This window comes from Dromiciops gliroides, chromosome 1, assembly GCF_019393635.1.
Source record: "Dromiciops gliroides isolate mDroGli1 chromosome 1, mDroGli1.pri, whole genome shotgun sequence".
NCBI classification, from domain to species: Eukaryota; Metazoa; Chordata; class Mammalia; order Microbiotheria; family Microbiotheriidae; genus Dromiciops; species Dromiciops gliroides.
In genome coordinates, this window is record NC_057861.1 from 171,287,400 (window position 1) to 171,311,183 (window position 23,784).

At 35.9% G+C, this 23,784-nt stretch overlaps 1 protein-coding gene across 1 annotated transcript in view; it reads right to left on the reverse strand.

The window, feature by feature from the left end:
- The window catches only part of LOC122746851, a gene marked incomplete at its 5' end in the record, with an annotated part of 468,374 nt that overhangs the window by 418,476 nt on the left and 26,114 nt on the right, over window positions 1-23,784 (reverse strand). The window contains 3 exons of the mRNA XM_043992893.1: window positions 3,253-3,419; window positions 5,212-5,344; window positions 12,296-12,382. Coding sequence (XP_043848828.1) covers window positions 3,253-3,419; window positions 5,212-5,344; window positions 12,296-12,382 — 387 coding nt within the window. The remainder of the gene's footprint in view (window positions 1-3,252; window positions 3,420-5,211; window positions 5,345-12,295; window positions 12,383-23,784) is intronic.

The following is a 23,784-nucleotide window of genomic DNA, read 5'->3' on the forward strand; positions in this document are numbered from 1 at the left end:
CTGAGAGATAAATAGGTGCAGCAGAAGATGGAGCCTCTTTGGCCCATTTTCCCATATTAGAATCGCTAAGACCTGACAGCTACCAGAATATCCCCTATACAGCAGCACTTTATTTTGGTTGCCTCATTTATGTGCATAGAAATGTCTGTGTTTATATAAATGATGTGTTTGCTTTACCACGGACAAGACTGCTCTTTCTCGATCATTTACAAACAGCACCATCTACAAAAGATTATCTATTCATCTATCCAAATGTACACAGTAAATATGAAACCATCCTCTGTCTCCATTTTCTAAGAGAAACTAGAAAATGAAAAATGAAAAGATGGACTTTCTTGTGTGTGTTGTGCATGCTCTTAATGCTGGAATTTCAGCACACCTTAACATGATAATTTTTTTTTCTCCCCCAAAATAAACTTTTATTTTCCTAAGGGAGCCAGGAACATGTAATGGCAAGGATAGTACAGGCCTGGAGTACAGTAGATCTGAGTTATACGCCCCCCTCTTTTAACAAAGACTTAAATTTTCTTATTAGTAAAATGTGAGGATGGCCTAAGATCATAGGATTTCAGACTGGAAGATCTATAACTTATCTACCCCATGCCCCTCATTTTACAAATGAGAAAAGATCACCTCTTCCAAACTTCTCTTTTACTGTCAAGGGAATAACCATCTTCCAAATCATCCATGTTCAAAATCTACTGATATCCTTGCCTTGTCTTTTCTACTCTAATATGCAATCTGATATCATGTCATCATTATGTGTGTATGTATATATATATGTGTGTGTGTGGTGTGTGTCCCCTTTTCTCCACTCAGCCTCTGCTCTTATGCTGCAAGTCCTTATCACCTCATAGCTGGGATCATGCAACAGCTTTCATTTTTTTTTTTGTGAGGCAATTGGGGTTAAGTGACTTGCCTAGGGTCACACAGCTAGTAAGTGTTAAGTGTCTGAGGCTGGATTTGAACTCAGGTCCTCCTGACTCCAGGGCCAGTGCTCTATCCACTGCACCTGTAGCTGCCCCAATGCAATAGCTTTCACTTTGGTCTCCCTGCCTCAAGTTTTTCTTCTCTCCTACAGATCTTCTACTTAGTTATCAAAGTCATCTTCCCAGTCTTCCTGGTCTATCTTCCACTCAGGCACCAAAGTGATCTTCCATGTCACTGCCCCTATCCAATAATCTCCAATGGCTCCAGAGCAAATGTAAAATCCTTTCTGGTTTGTAAGACATTTTACAACCTGGCTTCTTCCTGCCTTTGTTTTACTAAACCTTATTCCCCTCCCCTATTCTCCATTCTAGCAATATTGGATTTCTTGCTGTTCCTCAAAGAAGAACAGGCTGTCTGTCATCTCTCAAATTTCCTTCATCTCCATTTCCTGGATTCCTTCAATACTCTGCTCAAGTTCTATCTTCTGTAAGAGGCTATGCCCAGTCCTGGGGCAGCTAGACAATACAGCAGGATAGAGCACTGGCCTTGAAGTTGGGAGGATCTGAGTTAAATCTCACCTCAGACACTTACTAGCTGTGTGACCCTGGGCAAAGTCACTTAACCCCAATTGTCTTAAACACCCAGGGCCATTTCCAGTTGTCCTGATCTATAGCTTAGCAGTGATCCCAGATGGCTCTGGAGGAAAGAGTGAGTTTGGTGACCTTGCACAGCCCTGCCTCACTTAAATCCAATTCAGTGAAAGTCATATCACTCTAATGTCATGGTCCTCTTCAAGAACAAAGAACAAACAACAACAACAATACCCAGTCCCCAAAATACTAGTGATTTCCTTTTTGTGATTGTGTCCCATTTACACTGTAAATATCTTTTATATTTATAGTCATTTATATATCATCTCCCTTATTTGAATGTGAGCTCTTATATGGTAGAGGAAAGACATTAAACACACAGAGCTCCTGATACAATTACCCCAAAAACAGCAATAAAAGAACCCCTGGAACAGAAAAACCCACAAAAATATGGGCTGAGATTATTTTCCAGCTATAGATAGATTAAAGGGGGATGTGCTGGGCTGTGAGTAAAGTCCAACCCCGTGATCATGCCAACAGAGACACCAGGCACATTGTACCAGAAGAACTTAACCCCCAAGCCTCCAAAATCAGGAGTAGCACCAGTGTCTTCTAGAACAGTCAGGTGAGAGGGCTGAACGGCTGGCCAGGGGGAAAGAATGTGAGCTCTTTTAGGGAAGTGACCATCCTTTTTTGTATCTTCAATGCTTAGCATGGTGCACAGCCTGATTCATAAAAGTTTGAGTGACTATCAATATTTCTTATAGGAATGTAATAAATGAAAAAATAGCCCTAAGAAGGCATGAAAACAATTAAAAAGGAAATCCATCTCAGAGCCATGACCACAGAATAAATATTATACTTTGATAGATTTGTGCTCTTATTAAAAGAATGCCATATTAAGAGTACCATATTAACCAAATTAATATTATATTTCACAAATTACTGAATTGCACACAATATTGTTAAATGGATTTGAACCTGGTCGAAGGGCTAGAGAAAAAGTGTAGACACTAATCTTTCAATGTCATTATGGAAGGAGTTCTCTGAACAGATGCCTGAGAGATAAGAGATGGATCCTTGTCCGGTGGAAGATGCTTATCAATGTCTTAGATAAAGTAATAGCCAGGATGCTTATGGAATTTACATATGAAAGAAAGGTAGATAGTTTTTGTATGAAAGACTCTCTAAAAACCAAAATAATCTATTCCAGAACAGTCTTGAATATTGAAGTGTTCTTAAAATGAAGTGTAATAGGGGAAAATGTTAAGTCTTATACTGAGGTTCAAAAGGTCAACTTCACAAATACAAAATGGGAAAGGCATGAAAGACGGCAATCCTTCTGAACAAATTATGGAGAATTAATAGTTTAATTAATAGCACAGCTAAGCAAGCTAGTGAAATCTTAGGCTGCATTACAGAGAGGCAGGTCAAATTCCACCATAGTCATATGTACTCTTTGCAGAGAACCTCCCTCTTCAAGACCAATGTCAAAACGTCACATTCATGAGAGACTGCCCCTCTGGACAAAACTTTTCTCTTTCCCTTTTCTATAGTGATATTAATATATTGTTACTTAGCATAGGCTATTATTTTCGGCTGTTTCATTAAGCAAACTCATTTGTTTTTCAAATGAAACAAAGGGGGCAATGTGGTAAAAATTATTTGTGGCAAAGATTAATATCGAAAGTTTTAGCTGAATCATTTGAGAGGGGTCACCCTGAGATTGTACCTGCTACTGAAGTAGCTTTTGAAGGACTTCCCCTTTTGGGGAGGAAAACACGAGGAACTTTCGGGACTCCAGCTCTTAAGCGACGGCGGGAATGGAAGTTCATGTTCTTTGGCTGTTGACTTAGCCGTAGCACATGTGGGGAGTTCAGGCTGGTGGTGTCCGGGGACCTGGCAGAGCACGTGTTTCATACTCTGTTTCATGAGACTGCTGAGTTACTGCAGACTGACTGGGTTGGTGAGTTAATGATGGAAAACACCAAGTTTAGTGTTAAGACTATCTATATCTGCATTTCTACTTCCTTATTTCCTTAATTGGTTTCACCTTTGTGGTCTAATTAATTCCCAAGCAATAAAACCTGATCCTTTATGAACTAAAGCACAGATTCTCCTTTTCTTATTGGCCTGGGAGATATATAGATATAAATATAAATATAGATGTGGATGTGGATGTGGATGTGGATGTGGATGTGGATGTGGATGTGGATGTGGATGTGGATGTGGATGTGGATGTGGATGTGGATGTGGATGTGGATGTGGATGTGGATGTGGATGTGGATGTGGATGTGGATGTGGATGTGGATGTGGATATAGATATAGATATAGATATAGATATAGATATAGATATAGATATAGATATAGATATAGATATAGATATAGATATAGATATAGATATAGATATAGATATAGATACAGATACAGATACAGATACAGATACAGATACAGATACAGATATAGATATAGATATAGATATAGATATAGATATAGATATAGATATAGGAATGTATAAAAGGGGGAGATTAATGCTCCATATATCCAATTTTGTGGCTCACATTAGGAAGAACATTAATAAGCTAGATAATATCCAAAGGTGGGCAACAAGGACTGAAACTTGAGATCATGTTACATGAGAATTTGTTAAAGGAACCAGGAATGTTTAAGAGGCTTTCTAAATATTGAATGTATAATATTGTGATACCTGCATTTCAGTATAATTGGTTTCCCTTGCAAATCTATGTATTCTATTTTCTGCATTTAAAAACATTATTCTGAAAAAGGATCCATAGGCTACATCATACAGCAAAGTGGATCCATGATATAGAAAAGGGTAAGAACCACTGACTTAGAATGATATGATAGCTGTCTTCAAGTATTAAAATGATATAGAAGAGGGATAAGACTTGTTCTGTCTGGTCTCAGAGGACACAATCAGGGGTCCTTTGATTTTTTTAAAATTTCTAATAATTTGAGTTATCTGAAAACTTATAAAGATTTCCATTGGATTTATGAGATTTCCCTCTTTTCCTGAAGTTCTTTAAGCAAAGGTTAGCAAACCACTTGTCCAATTTGTTGAATGGAGTAGGGCATTTCTTGTCTGAGTTTTGAAAGACAGCCCCTAGATTCATTTCTGAGATTTTGTGATCATTCATGTTTTATAATACTCCACTAACAATGAACCTACTGAATTGTTCTGAATACCCCCAGGAAGCAAAACTAGTAGTCATGGGTTAAAGTTACAAAGAGGCAGATTTTGATTTTGTGTAAAGAAACATGCCTAACACTTAGAATTGTAATTATGCCAAAAACTGACTCAGAAAGTTCCTGATCATTGGTGGTCCTAAAGAAGAAGCTGAATGAACACTTTCAGGGATGATGTAGGGAAAATTACTATTTATGTATGAGCTTAACTTCATAACCTCTCAAGTCCCATCTGTTTGAGAGTCTCTGTGTTATGCTCTAAAGGGTATAGAATTTTAGTCAGTTATGGAAACTTGTTCGATAATGATTAAATAATGATTCACATTTTTCTTCTTTAATCTTCAGTTCTGATATAAAATATTTTGAAGGGTTTTGCTTTTAAAATGGAAAGAAAATGAGATTTAAAGATGTTACTGGAATAGCAAAAATATGTTATCAGTGGATGTTTTCTGAAATGAGTACAGATAATTGAGTAAAATCATACAGCTCAATTTTTTGCACGTGATAAAAGATGTTGAAAACAAGTGGGTATGTACCTTGGGAATCCTCTTTGTTATCTTCATCTAGAAGCTTCATTAATTCGTCATATAGAAGTTTCTCATCCATATGCCCCAGAACTAAAAAAAAAAAAATTTGTGTCAACTATTCCCTCTGTAATATGATTCATGTTTATAGCTATATAAACCTTAATTCTAAACAATTAATAATCAATCATAGTCAATGCTTATTTAGACTGTGAATTATGATCCACACTACCTCAAAATTACAACTTTCAACTTTCTATCATTTCATTAGCTCTGGTAAATCAATGATAGCATCAGAAGGATTTTAAAAGGTATCTAGAATGGCATGCTTAGGATTCTAATGATATATTCTTCCCTGATGAACAGAATCATATTGTTGGTAAACTGAAATATAGAGATGATATATAGATGACTGACAGAGAGATAGATAGATAGAAGATTAATTTCACATTAATAATATGTCAATTGAAATTTCTTGAATATTGAAACAGAACATGGCAGAATGATCAAAACCAGCAGAATTTAGGAGTATTTTAGGCAACCAGGAGGGACAGAGGATAAAGCACTGGACCTAGAATCAGGAGGACTTGAATTAAAATTCAGCCATAGATATTTACTAATAAGACAAAATCATCTAATCGCTATCTGCCTCACTTTTCTTATCTGTAAAACGAGGATAATAAGAGCACATACTTCATAGGGTTGTTGTATTAAATGAGATAATGGGTATTTACAACCTTAAAGTATTATATAAATGCTAGATATTTATAAAAATGATTTAAATGAAAATTCTGGTCTGCTTTCCCATTAACTACCATATACATAATTATTTTATCATATACATGTATATATAGCTGATATTTTATGTTATTAAATAGGCTTATAAATATAGGAGTCACTATTATTGCCACTTTCTTCTCTCTCTCTCTCTCTCTCTCTCTCTCTCTCTCTCTCTCTCTCTCTCTCTCTCCATATAATATATATACTTAAAACAGTCCATGGGACTGTTGCAGAGATAAATAAAGTAACTTTTTGATAATTTAATAAAAGTATTGGAATACAAAGTCATCTTCTGTAGTCTTAACGAAAGCATCTTTAAAATTACTTTCAAAACATATTCTCATTCTCATCTCTTGAATGGAATTCATATGGAAATAATGCTAGTACAGGTCCCTATTCTGCTACTATTGTTTGCTATTTAATGTTCTGTAAACTATTGCATAGATCTGTGAAATAGCTCCCTTTCATGAGCAAATAAAAGTACTAGGATATAAATTCATCTTCTGTAGGCTCACAGAAAGCATCTTGGGAACAACTATTATGGTATACAGGATGTGTGGGATCCTATATACCTCATCCTATTCCTTTGTAGTTTTGAGGTCTTCCCCATGATCTCAATATTTTGAAAGCTTTTTTTTATTCCACAAAGTTTGATGATTAAGAGCATTTGATATGGTATTATAATATCTATTAAACATGGTTCTTAAATTTTTATGCAACAATGTTACATCCAGGCAATTGTAGGGAATAGTTTTATCTGTGATTGTGGTCCTATTTGTGAGATTAAAATTGGATATTAGATCATAAATCTACCCTACTTATTAACCTTTCCCTTAATTTATCTCCCAGACTAGTAAATGGAAGAAGCTTCTGGTTTTCTAGATAGAGCTTTTATTGTATAGTAGTCACAAGGTGATGTTGATTAGAAGGATAGGAAAGTAGAAATACAATACAAATCGTCTTAAGTCTAGGCTTAGTCTATAATCTGTATAAAACTCACCAAAAGCGGAAGGCCACCTTTGGGGGCGAGAGACCGAGTCAAGCGCATGCTGTTAACCGAGAGCCAGGCCGAGTCAAACTCCAGTCCGCGTCTGTCTGTGAAGCACAGCCAGGAGACCAGCGGAGCAGGAAAAAAGCCCCACTTCCGTTCTCTCCTTGCCTTTTAAGCTCACACCCCGGAAGTCGAGTGCTCAGCAGGCAATCTGGCATGCGTCACAGGCGGACTGGTGTGCGTAGCTCATGCTGTTGGTCTCCTCCCCAAAAGAATGGTCCTAAAAAAAAAACTGGCATCTCTCCATTATCTAACCGACTATTAAAACTTTTTACCACATTCCCCCCTTTTGTTCCTCAAGAAACAAACTATTTCCTTGACGGAACAGTAAAAATAATATAATAACTATTGTTAACTAATAATATGTGAATAACAATATAGAAAAGGAAGAGAGGAAAGTTTTGTCCAGAGGGGCGATTTTTTTTTTTGTCCTCATGAACCGACACTTTGACATTAGTCTTGCAAAGGGAGAACCCCTGCAGAGAGTACATGTTACAGATAGTGTATATTATAACAGAAAGGAGATAGTAAAAACTAATAAAGCAAAACAGTTCATATAAAGTCTCTGAGTTCTCTTGTCTTCTTTAAGTGGTAAGATGTCATCAGGAGGAAACTGGATTCTGGTCTGGAAAACTGGATTCTGGACTCTGGTCTGGAAAAACTGGATTCTGGACTCTGGTCTGGAAAGCTGGATTCTATTCTTTTTTTTTTTTTTTTTTAGTGAGGCAATTCGGGTTAAGTGACTTGCCCAGGGTCACACAGCTAGTAAGTGTTAAGTGTCTGAGGCCGGATTTGAACTCAGGTCCTCCTGACTCCAGGGCTGGTGCTCTATCCACTGCGCCACCTAGCTGCCCCGATTCTCTTCTTTAACTGTTTGAATTGCTGTATTTTTACTAAACCTTAGCATAGCATTGTCAATGATCAAATTAATAAATTCCATTACATTTTCCAGTAAAATTCATTTGTTAAATTCTAGGGGATATTTTGAGAGCTGTATTTGTAGTGAAAAAATTTGTTGTTTCTTAGTCTATGAAAGATAGTGAGCTTCTTATATAGAATTCCTGCCAGCCAGAAGTTCCTGCTAGGTATGCAATAGATTTGCTAGCTGGATTCATACCCTCAAACGCAAAAAAAGATTATAAAATTTGAGTCTATGTACTCTTCAAAATTGTTTGAGTTTTAGTGTTATTTTTGACATACATTTTGGAAATAGGTAAATTTTTTGGAGTTAATATTAAATAAAGATTTCCAGTGACCTCAGGTTCTTCAAATTTTTCCTCTTCAGATTTAACATGGTCCTTGTAATGATAAGGTGAACTGTAAAACTCATATATTAAATGAATCAAAGATATAATCCCAAAAAATCAGAAATCCTCAAGAAGATACTTAAGCATAAATTCATTGTGTAGCCTCCCTCAATCATTATACATACTGGGCCTCACTAACACAACTTAAATCTTTTTTTTTTTTTTAAGTGAGGCAATCGGGGTTAAGTGACTTGCCCAGGGTCACACAGCTAGTAAGTGTTATGTGTCTCAGGCCAGATTTGAACTCAGGTACTCCTGACTCCAGGGCCGGTGCTCTATCCACTGCACCACCTAGCTGCCCCCACAACTTAAATCTTAACTGGAGTTTCTAAAATTAATTCAACCTGTGATGTTATAAAAACACATACAAAAACATTTCTTAACAAAAGAGCCAATGTTTTACCGAATTAATTCTTCCGATTTTTTTCCATATAAAATCACTGATTTTAGTAACAAGCATTTAGAGAATAATGTTCCTTGTCTATTATTAGGGAAGTATTGAACTACACAGGTTCTGAAGCATGATTGAATGAAGGATTCAGCCGAATTCATATATACTCTATTGTCCTTCACCTTGCAGAAGGACTAGAGAATTTCCCTAGAAAAAGGAGGTGTAACTATAAAGTTAGCACCTGGTAATTTACAATGAACTTGAACGTTTTTATGTGATCGGCACCTTTTTCCTCTCCAGTGGGTTGGAATTCCTAATGACCATTGGGGGCTCCTTTCAGTCAACCACCTGCTCCTTTTAACAAAATGCCAGAAATAAATCATAGAATCTTAGAAGCTAAAAGAGACTATAGTGTATCTAGTCTTACCCTCTCATTTTATTTTGTCAATATGCTTTTGAGGTAGAGTCCTACTCATTTAAAAATTCTCATTAGACAGAAAGTTAAGCTATATGATTGACATTTCAGAAAATTATATAACTTTTTCTTCCCCCAAAAAATGTCCTTTTTCTATATTTTTACTGTAATAATTCATTTTCTACACCAATGGTAATATTTATTTTAGAGTTTTGTTGATGACTTCTTTTGTTGGTCTTTCTTAAAGATCACAGCAATTTGATAATTTCTTGATATGGTCTCTCTCCCTATAGAACTTAGCTCTTTAAGTAAAAAAAAGAAAAGAAAACAAAAAACTATAAAGCAAAACCTATCTATCTATACATCAATAATGCTTACAGTATATGCATTTTTAGCAACTCTAGAACCTCCAACCCCAATACACAATATAAGAGAAATGCGTGTGTGTATACACAATGTATTATGTGTATATATATATATATATATATATATATATATATATATATATATACATACACACACACACATTATAGATGATAGATAAGGGCAGCTAGGTGGCACAGTGGATAGAGAACTGGCCCTGGATTCAGGAGGACCTGAGTTCAAATCCGGCCTCAGGCACTTGACACTAGGTATGTGACCCTGGGCAAGTCACTTAACCCCAATTGCCTCACCAAAAGAAAAAAAAAAAAAAGATGATAGATAGATGAGAGAGAAAGAGAGAGAGAGAGAGAAGGAGGCTGATATTTGTCGATAAATGTATATCCTGTTTCACTAGAACTACTTATCAAGTGATCATTTTCTTTGCAGATTCTGTGGAGTTTTCCAAGTAATCATCATATCATCTATAAATAGAACATATATCTTAATTTATTCATATAGCTATTATAGTTTTGCTGTGTTGGGGGGAATTTCCTTCATTTAGCCTTTATCCCTAATGGAAAAACTTCCATTTTTTATAGTGTAAATAATGCTAGTTCTTAATTTTATACATACACACATGTATGCACATATGTATAGATACCTATATGCATATATGTATATGTATATATACATACACGTTTTTGTTTGGTGAGGCAATTGGGGTTAAGTGACTCGCCTAGGGTCACACAGCTAGTAAGTGTTAAGTGTCTGAGGCCAGAATTGAACTCAGGTCCTCCTGACTCCAGGGCTGGTGCTCTATCCACTACACCACCTAGCTTCCCTCACATACACTTTTAATAATATTAAATAGAGTTTATCTATTAATATGATTTTAGCATTTTTAACACAAATGTCTGCTACATTGCATCAGACATTTTCTAAATCCATTTATAGAATAATCTATTTTACTTATCTGTTATATATACATACACATATATATATTTATATATATATATTTTTTTTTTCTGGGTAATGAGGGTCAAGTGACTTGCCATGGGTTACACAGCTAGCGTCAAGTGTTTGAGGTCGAATTTGAACTCAGGTCCTTCTGAATCCAGGGCCAGTGCTTTGTCCACTGTGCCACCAGCTGCCCCCTGTTATTTATATTTTTAATTGTGTGAATTATTTCCCCAATTGTTGAGACATCTTTTACAGTCCCAGCATAAATTCAAAATGGTTGTAGTGAATAATATTTTAGATCTATTATGGTAATTTTTCCCTCAAATGTTATTTAAATTTTTCCCATTGATATTCATTAGTAAAGCTGGTCTACTGTACCTTTTTTCCTCCTTTATCCCTTCCTAGATAGGTTATTAAACTATGTCACATAATTGAAGATAATAAAAATTGTTTTCCTTCACATATTAAAAAATTCTCATGGCTGTATTTGTTATTAGATATTAAGTGATTTACTCAACATTCTATATCTAGTAAATCTTGTGGCTGGGATAGTCTCTTGGTTGCAAAACTAATGTTCTATGTTCAGTTTTCAAATATATTTGTGAACACACATGAAGGCAGTGTTATTTCCATAAGACTAATTGCATAAAATCCAGTGTGCGACATATGCTAAATATTGCTTCCAAAATCAAATCCACCCTAACCTTTTGGTTGTTTGTCAGAAATGGCCATTGAAAACAGTTGACTATTAATTCCTATCACATCCTACTACCTCTATAACCTTGTATAAGTCACTTCTCTTCTTTAGGCAGTCATTTTCTCACTTACATATAAATGAGAGGGTTAGCCTAAATGATTTTTAAACCCCTTCTCCCTTTGAATTCTGTGATCTCAAGTTATCTTGTAGTTTTACATAATTAAAACCTTGTCAAAATAGGGTGTGTTGTGTTGGAGTGCTCTCATTTGTGATTTTTCTCATATGGCTTGTTAAGAAGTTCAGATTACTCATGGAAATATTATGGGCTCATTCACATCCCATTCTTTTCACTGAAGAAGAAAAAACAATTAAATAGGATTTCTTGAAAATCAAATCATGGCACCCTACATGATCATTATTACATATAAAAAGAGTGCAAGCTGTTGGACCAATAGTGGGAAGGAATCTAAAACGGCATCTGGTTCATTTTTAAGATAAGGAAAATAAGGCTGAGGAAAAACGAATTGCCCAACATTGCATGAGTTTAGCCAGAGAGTCTGGATTTGAACCCAGATTCTATGACTATAAATCCAGCATTCTTTCCCCCTGCCACATGCCACCTCTTCTAAATGTAGCAGAAGAGACTTATTCTATCGATCCTTGGTCTTATGCCTATAATTCTCATATGTGTTCTTATAACTCAAGCCAGCCTGGGTGAGAATCTCATCTACTGTGTACTCGCAGTTGGAGAATGCTCATTTTCAATGTAAGCACACAGCTGCATTTGCTAAGTGATCATTCATCATATCCACATAATACAGACCTTGTAAGGATGACACTAAACTGTAGCCCACTGGAATCCAAATAAAGAAGATTCGTGCTTCTATCTGTCCACTAGCTTGCTGTCCTTGATCAAAAATTACCTCTATTACCCATCACGTTGTTGGTGGCTAAAACTTACCATTTAAATTGTAAGCTGCAACATCTAAATGGAACTGCATATGTGATCTTTGTCACCTCATTTTCATGAATGGAAAAGAATATTCTGACACAAAAATTACATACTTAATTCTAGCTCACCTTCTCCGCTGACCCCCATCCCACACTGCCTTGGGTTTATTTCCTCATCCATCAATGGGTCAAAGTAATTTCTGCTGTATTCATTTCCTGTGGAAAGTACATGAAGGAAGGGTCAGTGATTATTAGAAGCACATGAACCAAAATGTTAATTTTGAAATCGACACCACCATGGAAGGGCCATTTTAGCTACTTTATAAGCTTAATTTTTTTACAAGTCTAACAAGCCTCCTAGTTTTGTAATTATCATCTTGCAAAAGGTCAAAAAAGGTAATTCTGGAAACAAGTTCACTCTATCTTACTGTTACTGAGAAATTAATGAGAAAATTATCAAATTTAGACATTATAATAAGAAAAAAACCTAAGCCAAATTGTTTTCAAGACATACTGTAGGAATGCACATTACTAGATTGTTAGGTAGGATAGAGTTCATCACTGGCTCACTCTTTCCTTACCTCTACATCACTGGGGATATTGTGATGCCCAATCAGAATTCTGTAGTCAAATGAGGAGTTGCTATACTATGGGGGCAGGGGAGTCCCTATTTTAAATGGTTTTAATTTATAGGTACCAAGTGGGAGGTAGTAGAATGAAACAGTCTTTTGTTATTCCCACTGTTTCTATTCAAACAAAGTGGAGATGTGAAGACTTATCTGGATATTTTGGTTAATCAGACCCAATACAGTACAAAAAATTCAAAACAGAAATCCACTCTTCTTTACTGTTCTACATTTTCCTATTTTCATGACAAAAATGCATTTCACAGGATATATTTTGTAAAGGGACAACTTGCTTGTCACAGATTTGTCAACACTAATTTCAGACTTCTACTGATGGAAATAAAGGCCTGCCTATGGCTTGTGTTTTGCATTCAAGTAAAATGAAGCTGATTCTGATTGCAACTGAAATTGCCAAATGCCACAAGACAAAACTAAGCACTGGAGACTCCTTGATAACGATATCTCTGCAAATGTTAAGCCCAGGAAAGGGTTAATGTGTCCTAGTCCCTCTGTTATGCTCCACAATATATTTGTTTTAGGATCAAAAATAATCCAAACAGCAGCTCCTTTTCAAAGGCTAAATGAAACTTTGATATGAAACTAGGTTTAATTTATATTTCTGGACGTGCACATTTTTGCTGTCAGTCTCTATTCTATCAATGTAGTAAGTACAAGAACTGAAAATCTGCTTTACCTTGAGGTCTCAATAAAGAAAAAATAAATGAGTTTCATTTTTGTTACTTTATCTGTCAACAACTACTAGGCTGGTATGAATCTTGGCAGGATGTAATCAAAGTCTTATGTACTTCAATAACACAGCTATTCTGCCTTATTCACTGTAATTGTTTTTCATCTACCACAAAAGCATGGTGATACACTAAGTACACTCTTTCATATGCTGGGAAAATAATTCACCATTATATGCATTAGGGCAAAAATGACAGTAGATGCCTTTATTCACTCACATTGCCATGTGCAGTCAATTGCTAAAAAGTGGGCCCTAGAACACTATGGAAATACCAGAGCATATGCCAGTTCTTTGCAACCCTCTGAAAGACCTGTTATCTCATAGATGTGGGTATTCTCCCAACAATGCAGACCAAAAACCATATATTCCAGATCATGTCTTCATTTGTAAAATGAGACGGTTGGATTAAATTACCTCTAAATTCCCTGTTAGCTCTAAATATGGAGTCCTATGACCCTGTGTGATTCTATCAATATACTCTCATAAGTTAGCAACAGGGTCCATGCAGTGTGTTAAGTTCTTTCCTCGAATTATTTGGACATCATGAGGATACCAACGCAGCAGTCATACCTTAGCTCTGTACAAGTGTTCATCATTCAGACATATTTGATCATGGTATAGAGAAGCAAATGCAACTCTTTAATGATACTTATATTTAGCTTCAAGTCCCCATTCTCTTTTCTCTTTTAACATACTAACTTTGAAAGAAGAGGTAAAAAATAGAGATTTACCCCCTTCTAATTAGCTATGTCAAGGAAAGAGAGAGAGAGAAAGAAAGAGAGGGAGAGAAAGAGAGAGGGAGAGAGAGGGAGAGAGGGAAGGAGAGAGGGAGAGAGGGAGGGAGAGAGGAAGAGAGGGAGGGAGAGAGGGGGGGAGAGAGAGAGACAGAGAGAGAGACAGAGAGAGAGAGAGAGAGAGAGAGAGAGAGAGAGAGACAGAGAGAGAGACAGAGAGAGACAGAGAGAGAGACAGAGAGAGAGAGAGAGAGAGAGAACTATCTCCATCATTTATTCCTACTGTAGTACATACCTATCCCATTATATTTTTGATCATATATTTCTTTGATAAAATCAAAGAAATGGGATGGACTGTTTGGTCTCTGAGGTCCCTTAAATTTCAGAGTCTAATTTTTCAATCCTTTACACCATTTCTCCAACACAATAGTTTGTTTGTAATGTCTGTTGCCCTGTTTTTGATTCTCAACTCTAATTTCACAAAATCACATCCAGCACTGAGCACAGTGGCTGGCATACAGTAGGCACTTAATGCCAATGCTTACTGACTGAGTGAATGATGTATTATTGTGGCACAGAGGTAAATTCTTTCCACCATGAAAGAAAAGGTAAGATAATAAAGACAATCTAGTTAGTGTCTAAATTATGCATCACATCACTTAAAATGTGAGGAGCTTATTTTGATCCATGAGACAAAAATTACACTTCCAATTTTATTTTCATTTGAAAAATGGATGTTGATGATTGAACATTTCATAGGGTCAAAAGAATAGAGCCCGACTCTTCATAAACCATAAACCCAGAATCCACAGAATTCCTTACCAAGTTTCACTGATTTTCTTCTATAATATCAAATTAGACTTAATTATATCAAAATAGATTATTGTAATTGGAAACATGATCAGAAATAATCTAATTCAAAATTTTACCTAATACATCAATCTCCTTTATAATAAATATAAATTCTCTTCTAAAACATCACTCACTGGGGTTTGTTTTTAATTTATAAATCAGCCAATTGACATGTCAGACAGTTCTAATTACTAGGAAATCCTTCCATATATTATGTCAAGATCTGCCACCCCTGTAATTTCCAAACCACTGGCAATTCTCTTATTAGAGTTACATAGATTACATATAAGTCCCCTTCTACATGACAAATCTTAGGGTACTAGAAGACAACTATCATCCCACTCCCCAAAATCTTCTCTTATCTAAATAAAAACAATTCAAGTCATAATTTTTAGGTCTTTTGCCTTCTTGTTTGCCAGACTGTGGATGTGTTACATACCCTACTTGTTATTGTCTTTTGCATTGTGCTACTGAGAACTGAATTAGAGATGTAGCCACAAAGCACAATAGAACTATTATCTTGAATGATTTTCAACACTAGACATCTCTTAATGCAACCGAATATTCAATTAGCTTTTTTTTTGTAAGTTCATATTGAACTGGCAATTAAGTAAAATCCCTGTCTTTTTTTTTCACATCTACTAAAATTTATACATATTTCCTCCAACTTGTACTTCCTCCAACATGATTTTCAAAAACTAATATGAGAGGTGGGGGAAGGGAGGGAAGGAGGGAGGGAGGGAGAGGGAGATAGAGATAACAAAAGGGAACATTTCTTAAACACTTAGTATGTGTCAGGCACTGTGCTAAGTCTTTGGAATACTAATGCAAGCAAGACAGTGCCTACTCTCAAGTAGTTTCCATTCTAACAGGGAAAAAAGCACATAAGGAAATGGGAGGAATTATCATATAGAAATGGCCTAAAACTGACATAGAGGCATAGTTCCAGGAAAGATAAGATAAACATTTGCAAACATTTACTTTTTGTTGTTGTTGTTGTTGCTGGGGCAGCTAGGTGGCGCAGTGGATAGAGCACTAGTCCTGGATTCAGGAGGACCTGAGTTCAAATCCAGCCTCAGACACAAGTCACTTAACCCCAATCCCCACTCCTCTCGCCCCCCCCCAAAAAAGAGGTTTTTTTGTTTTGTTGGTGGGAGGGGTTATGGGGTTTTTTGTTTTGTTTTGGGGTTTTTTCCAGAACAATGAGGGTTAAGTGACTTGCCCAGGGTCATACAACTGGTAAGTGTCAAGTGTCTGAGGCCGAATTTGAACTCAGGTCCTCCTGAATCCAAGGCTGGTGCTTTATCCACTGTACTACCTAGCTGCCCCCCAAACATTTACTTATGAGACCCTGAGGGAACACAGGGAGAGAGTTCAAGGTTGTGCCAGGAGAAATATAATCTCCCAAGAGGCTATGGGATATGTTTAGCATAGTGGCCACTGGACTTGGAATCAGGAAGATAAGTTCAAATACTGCCTTCAGACTATAGCGAGCATTTGTTAAACACCTATTATATGCCAGGAACCATGCTAAGTGCCTTATAAATGTTACTTCATTTGATTCTCCCAACAACCCTGTAAGGTAGTTGCGATTATTCATTATGTTGAATATATGATAATATTTAATTTCTGGGCCTCAGTTTCTTCATCTATAATATTATGAGGTTGGAAATTATAGCCCCTAATGTCACTTCATTATAAATCTATAATCCTATGAACTCATCTTCCTGATTATGAGGACAACTCTATTATATCATGCTTCCTCTCATTAATACTTAATAATATATACTCATACATACTAAAAGAATTTGAAAATATTTAATTAAAATAAAATGTAGTATTCATATATACTAATATTTAAAACCCTTATAAATAGTAGAAGAATCCAGCATCAAACAATCTAATGATACCAGATTCTAATAGATGTAGTTTACCCTCATAGTTTTTTGAAAGCTAAAGAAAGTATATAGGGTATAAGGAGGGGGAGGGGAAGAAAGGAAGTATACAAAGGCATTATATATTTTAAACTATTGTACTTCATCACAAATCATGATCCATCTTTTCCAGGTTTTAAAAAGCAGTATTATTTCAGGAAATGGAATATATTGCCAAAAGGTATTTTGTTAATAAGATGAATTCCTGAAGAGTGTATTAGTTATTCAAAATATGCTTTTGGAAATATTTTAAAATATCTCACATGAAAATTAACAGATCCACTGAGAAATTCAAAGTAGGTCATTTAATAATACAAACATAATGGGTCTTAACATGTTGTTATTTAGCTATTATATTCAGATGTTTGGGAGGACAACTCTGAAGAGATGACAATATGTACTTAAATGGAATTTGCTTAATCCAAGATGTTCATATGTCTAGTGCAAATACTCTTTTTTGTTTTGTTGGCTTTTTAAAATTTCCACCTTCCTACTTTCAGCTATTTCATTTTAAAAAATATTTTTATATCCTAATTGCTAGTTCTCACTGAGTTGACAAGGGAAACACTTTTCCTATCTTTCTACCCCTTATCACCTATCAGCTTTTTCTCTGTTTAGCTCAGAGGAAGCATAAAGCATAATCACCTCTTTTATTTATATTTTGGTCAAGAAAATCTCAGGGGTACCGTGATTCCTTTGAGATTCTAAGAGTGAAATTGCTCAAGAAGGTCTAGGTTTGATTCAAACAACCAATTAATTGTCTCCTTTCACTATCCTTGAATACACTAACAGGAAAGCAGAGGCCGAACACATCTCCTCCATGGTGGGTTTGTGCTTGAAGCTGTCCTGTTACTATGAATACAATGTTTTATCTCAACTCTATCTTATTTTCATCACAAACTATCTTTCATCCTTTTTATAACCACAAACACTATAGATAAGTAGATGTAGAGACATCAATATGATCAATATTGACCACAAAGAATAAAAAATTATTACATCAATCAATATACAAAAAGATTTTGTCCTAGGTCTTTCATAGGACCCAAAGACAAGATTTCTAGTTACCTACTGACTAAATTTGTTTTCTAATATAAATGCAAATTTAATGGTATAATGGCATATTTTTAAAAAAATCTATAGGATGTTGGGTCCAGAATTGTAATTTCATCTCTTTAGGGAACTCCAAGTGTGGAAGCTCTCTTCACTGATGCAGATCAACAACCTGTTTGTAATTTACACACTTAGAGAACTATCAATGAGAGATCAAGTAACCATGTGGCTAATTGTATCAGAGACAGGCCTTGAACCTAGACCTTCATGATTGTAGTATAGTCCCCTTATTCACATCTTTTGGAAATCTGAACCACAGGATCTTTGTATTTCAATGTCTATTTTCTTTGAGATAAATATTCTGTTATATTCAATATAAGAATGGAATCAAATGAGTCTTGAATTCTATCCTGAATATCACTGATTACCTCTAAACTGAGAACTTACCAGTTTTCTTTTCTCATTGTGTCAGAATCAAAACTATCTCACAATGGCAGTTGAAGAAGTTTCTTCTCATCATTTGATCATACAAGCATTATAAATCAATGTAGATATGAAGAACTCTGTATAAGTTGCTAAGAAAAGAGAAAAGTGACTTTTTCTATCACAGTTCAAAGAGGATCTCTTGGTTCAGGATACAGTAGATGTAAACTTGAAATCCTGACATAGAATCAAAAAAGGGTCACTGGTGCAGTTGATAATTTCTCGAAAGGTCCCTTCATTTGTTTATTTCTCCTTTTAGACTTTTTCTAATATAGCAATTGGTTTTCAAATATTAAATGGTATGCTATGCTAGTTGAAAGGCAACCAAAGAATATTATCTGGAAATAATTCTTCTTTGTGAACATTTAAAGCAGAAACAGAAAATAACTTGCTACACAAACACAGATTAGTTCTAGTAATTCCATTGACTTAGAAAGACAAGCACAAGAGCTATGCAGCTATTATACCTAGATTCCTGTGTTCACCTTAGAGACTTGTTCATGAATAACCATTTTGGTAATAATACTATTGAAGAAATGATAAAAAAAAAAAACCTTGCATGCCGTTATACATAACAGCAGTTTTGGTACAACAAATTTCACTTCTAAAATGATAAAAATCCTTTTAGTAGGGATTTGGTGGAAAAGAAAGACAACAGATTGCCATCCCTTAGTGTCTCTTCATTCTGTAGGTATAAAAAACCACTATTAAGTGGGTGCTCCTCCTCTTCTCTTATTTATGCCTTGATTACAAATGTTCTTACTCCACAGAAGAGGTAATGGGAAATAGCAACTGGATTATCTTTATTGTTTCACAAAGATGCTATAACAATGCAAAGTGGTGAGCCAAATTTAAATTGGCAAAGAATTCAGGAACTGTGTGAACTGTCTCCAGTTCTATCTTGACTGCACTGGCTTGTCAAATGTGATAGGATTAGTTGCTATAACAGTGCTCAAGAGCAGAACGGATTCCAAACCATTCCTTTTACTTTCCCAGTCAAAACCAAATGATATTTCCATTCGTTGTTTTTGAGAAGATGGCTATATTTTTTTTTGAGAAGATGCATAATTTTTTTTTGCTTTTTGTGCAGATTACTGCTTGTCTTCTGCCAGCTGCTATTGGCCATTTGTTTTCTGCTGGCGAGAAAGGGCATTGTGCCAAAGAAAATGCCAGTTTATTCTGCCTATATATATCTGCAGGGACAAAGCTTTGGGTTGATTTTAAGCAAATATTCACTAGTGCTGATAGAGTTCATTTGGGTGATTTTTCATCTAATAACAGAATCAGCTCTTGAATGGATTCAAAAGAGCTAACTCATCCAAATTTCAAAGAGTCCTGGCATTCAGAAAAATTACAGGAATTTGAAACAAATAGTTATCATCCACTTTCCATTTAACACACCCTACTCTCAGCTTCCTTTGCCCTATAAAACAAACAATTGGCAATGCGTGATGTTAAAAAACTATCTCAAGCCAAATTATGGCTGCCAGAAAAAAGGAAGGCAAAGTGCCCCTAAACAATTATCAAAAACTGCTAAATGAGAAACATGGTTTGGGAAAGTATGCATTTGGGTGAAACCCATGAAAGAACATAGAGGATTTCACATCTTTCTATTTCAGCAAGAAGATGATGCTTTCAAGTATATAATCTTTATCTGAGAAACAGTGAGGAAAGGTGCATAGAGAATCTTCCTTACACTCAGAAAGACTTAGATTCAAGTCTCATTTCTGACACATATTGGTTGTGTGATCCTTAGAAAATTATACTCTATCACTTAAAAGTCAGTCGGCATATATATTTATATTTCAGGAAAGAGAACACCTTTTGGATTTTGGTCTCAACTTTGCATCGTTTTCTTTTGACAGGGTTAGCTCTCTGGGAAGGGAATGGGGAGAGAAAAATTGGGAAATATAGGTGATATAAAAACAAAAGCTATCAATATTTTTCAAAGGTGCTAAAACTGACACTTAAAATCAAGTGGTATTTTGTCTTTCCTACATATCTCTTCTTAAATATAGTTACTTACAAAAATCATGCCTTCCATCCAGGAATAATTTTAATTAAAATAAGAGAGAGTAAATTCAAGGTCTTCCATCACCAAGATTCTGACCTGGTAACTTTTATTGAGTAGATTCAAGGAAATGCTACCAAAGTTTTCACAGAATATGAGAGTTGATAAGGAATTCAGGGACTATCTACTACAACCCCACGTGAAGGGAATCCCACTATCACATATCTAAGTCATCATCTAGACTGCTTAAATGCCTCCAAGGAGGAGATCTCCCACCTAAAGGCAGCTCATTCTATTTTGAATAACTCTGTTAGCAAGTTTGTTTTATTTTCCCTAAGAGTATGCCTACATTTACCCTTTTACAAGTCTACCCACTGTTTCTATCTCTTCTTTCTAGATCTAAATAAAATAAGTCTAAAGCCTCCTCCATGTAACATGCCTTGAAATACTTAGACATACCTGTCATGCCCCCCTCCCCAAGACTTCTTTCCTTTAAGACAAAAAGTCCAGTTTCTTCAACAAACCCTCATATGTCATGAAGTCAAGATCTTTCACCATACTGGTTGTCCTCCTCTGGACACTCTTCCATTCATCAATGTTCTTCTTAAATCAGGATGCCCAGAGACAAACACAGTGTGCTCCAGATGATGTCCAACAAGGTCAGAGTACAGAGGGACTATAAATTCCCTGTCTTCCTGATTCCAGGACTATTTCTATGGGCTGCACACATCCCACCTACCTGTCTTGAAGAGTAAAATACCATTTAACATAAATAAAATATTTTAAAATAAAGGATTGAGTAGTAAAGGAATTGGAGGGAAAAGAAAGGCCTCAAAGACGAGGTAGAAAATTTCTATTTCTCTGTACAGTGATTGCACAATCAAATCCAAATTTGGTCAATACAATACAATTTGAAGAAAAAGAATATATGATGAATGACAAAAGTTATATAAGGGGAGACACCTGAAACTCAGGGTTCTCTGCAAAACTGAATAGTAGTGGAAAGGGATAAGATACATAATTTTTGCTCAAATGTTTCATAATGACACACAAATTACTATCAAGACAGCATTCTCTCAGACAAAAAACTAATAATACTTTCTTTATAGAAGGCATAACAAACATATCTAATATTAAAGATAGCAACACCAATTACCTCCACTAAATAGAGTCTAGTTACTGTTTAGGAACTTTTTTTGGGGGGGGGCAGGGCAATGGGAGTTAAGTGACTTGCCCAGGGTCACACAAGCTAGTAAGTGTCAAGTGTCTGAGGTCAGATTTGAACTCAGGTCCTCCTGAATCCAGGGCCGGTGCTTTATCCACTGCACCACCTAGCTGCCCCCCTGTTTAGGAACTTTAAACAAAGGATTCATAGCTTGTACTACTTTAAAAAAAACACAGTTAAAAAGAAAAAAATATATATAATGGATGATGAGCATAAAGGATGTGCCATAGTACCGGAAGGTATAAAGAGAAATTTGTTATTAATGAAGAAATTATTAAACAAACTGCCTGAAAATGCTTTAGCAGTTATATTGCTCTTGTTGATTATTGATTGCAAAGCCTTAGACTCTGTTCTGCACTAGTACTTTATTCACGTACTATGCAAATATAAAACAGGCCCAAGTATTATAAAAATGCTAGAGATTTTTATGCAGGTTGAAATACTATTTTCTAAAACAAGTTACCAACACAACAATGGCAAAAACAATATGAAATGCATTGTTTTCATGGTTCTTCCTAGCCTTAAATCCACTACTTGTCTGAAATGGAACTAAATATGTTTTCCAAATCAAAGAAGGCATACTAAAACATTATATTAATAACCTATACAATTCCTCTATGCAGATGACACCAGGTTGTTTGACTCCACTGAAAAACACATTAAACAACTTCTTCATTTTGTGGAATCTTTCTTTAAAATTATAAAAATGTCATTTTAGGGGAGGACTTCCTGGAACCAAGACGGTGGAGTAAGCATTAAATCATTGTAACTTTCCCATATTCACCTCCAAACAACCATAAAATATTACCCCCAAACAAATCCCAGAATAGAAGAACCAGCAACAAGATGGGGTGAAACAATCTTTGAGCCCAAGACATGTGGAAGATAGCAGGATAGGTTTGTCTCATTTGGATAAAAGGGAAGCCCAGCCTGGGACAGGAAGCATCCCAGTAAACCAGCAGCAATCCCCACCTCAGTGAACCAAGTGTAGATCCTGAGTCCCAGTGTGGTTGAGCAGGCAAACTAATACCAGGACACCCCATGTTCCTCAGCATAGCCAGGTTAATGGGTAAACTTCAGCTCTGAGAATCACCACATGCTTCAGTATATCTCAAGGAAACACAGAAACATCCCACCAGTCTCAGCACACGCCAGACACCAGCACTAGTTTCCTGACTCAGGACCAGGTAAGCTGCCGGAGCCCTATGGCCTCCCACAGCACCAATCAGCTCTCAAATCACTCTCTCAGGGCAGCACAAGGGCAGCACAAGGGTCTCCTATGGACCTCAGGGCAGCATCAGTGCAGCACCAGGTAAGCAGCCAGGGCCTATAGGCCCTCGGACAAAAAGCCTGAGATAGTGCTTCTTCCACCCTGGGGGCAAAGCTCAAATGTAAAAGAAAGGGAAAGGATAAAAAAAGATGAACAAACAACAACAACAAAGAATCTGAGCATAGAAAGTTATGGTGACAGGGAAAAACAAGACAAACTCAGAAGAGGACAACAACATTAAAACATCTATGGGCATAACACCAAAGAAAAACAGAAAGTGGTTTCAATACTGGAAAGAACTCATGGAAGAGCCTTGGATTCAGAAGGACCTGAGGTCAAATCCAGCCTCAGATACTGGACACTTTCTAGCTGTGTGACCCTGGGCAAGTTATTTAATCCCACTGCCTCACCAAAAGAAAAAAAAATCATATAAGAAAAGTAAAAAAAAAATGGGGAAATAAATGTGTTGCAAGAGAATTATGAAAATAAAAAGGAGTCAAAAGTTTGGAAAAAGAAAGCAACTGCTCAAAAAGTAGAATTGGCCAAATGATACAAAATCCACTGAAGAAATCAACTCCTTAAAAAGTACAACTGGCCAAATAGAAAAGAAAGTATAAAAGCTAGTTGAGGAAAACAACTACTTAAAAATCAGAATTGGGTAAGTGGAAGCTAATGACATGAT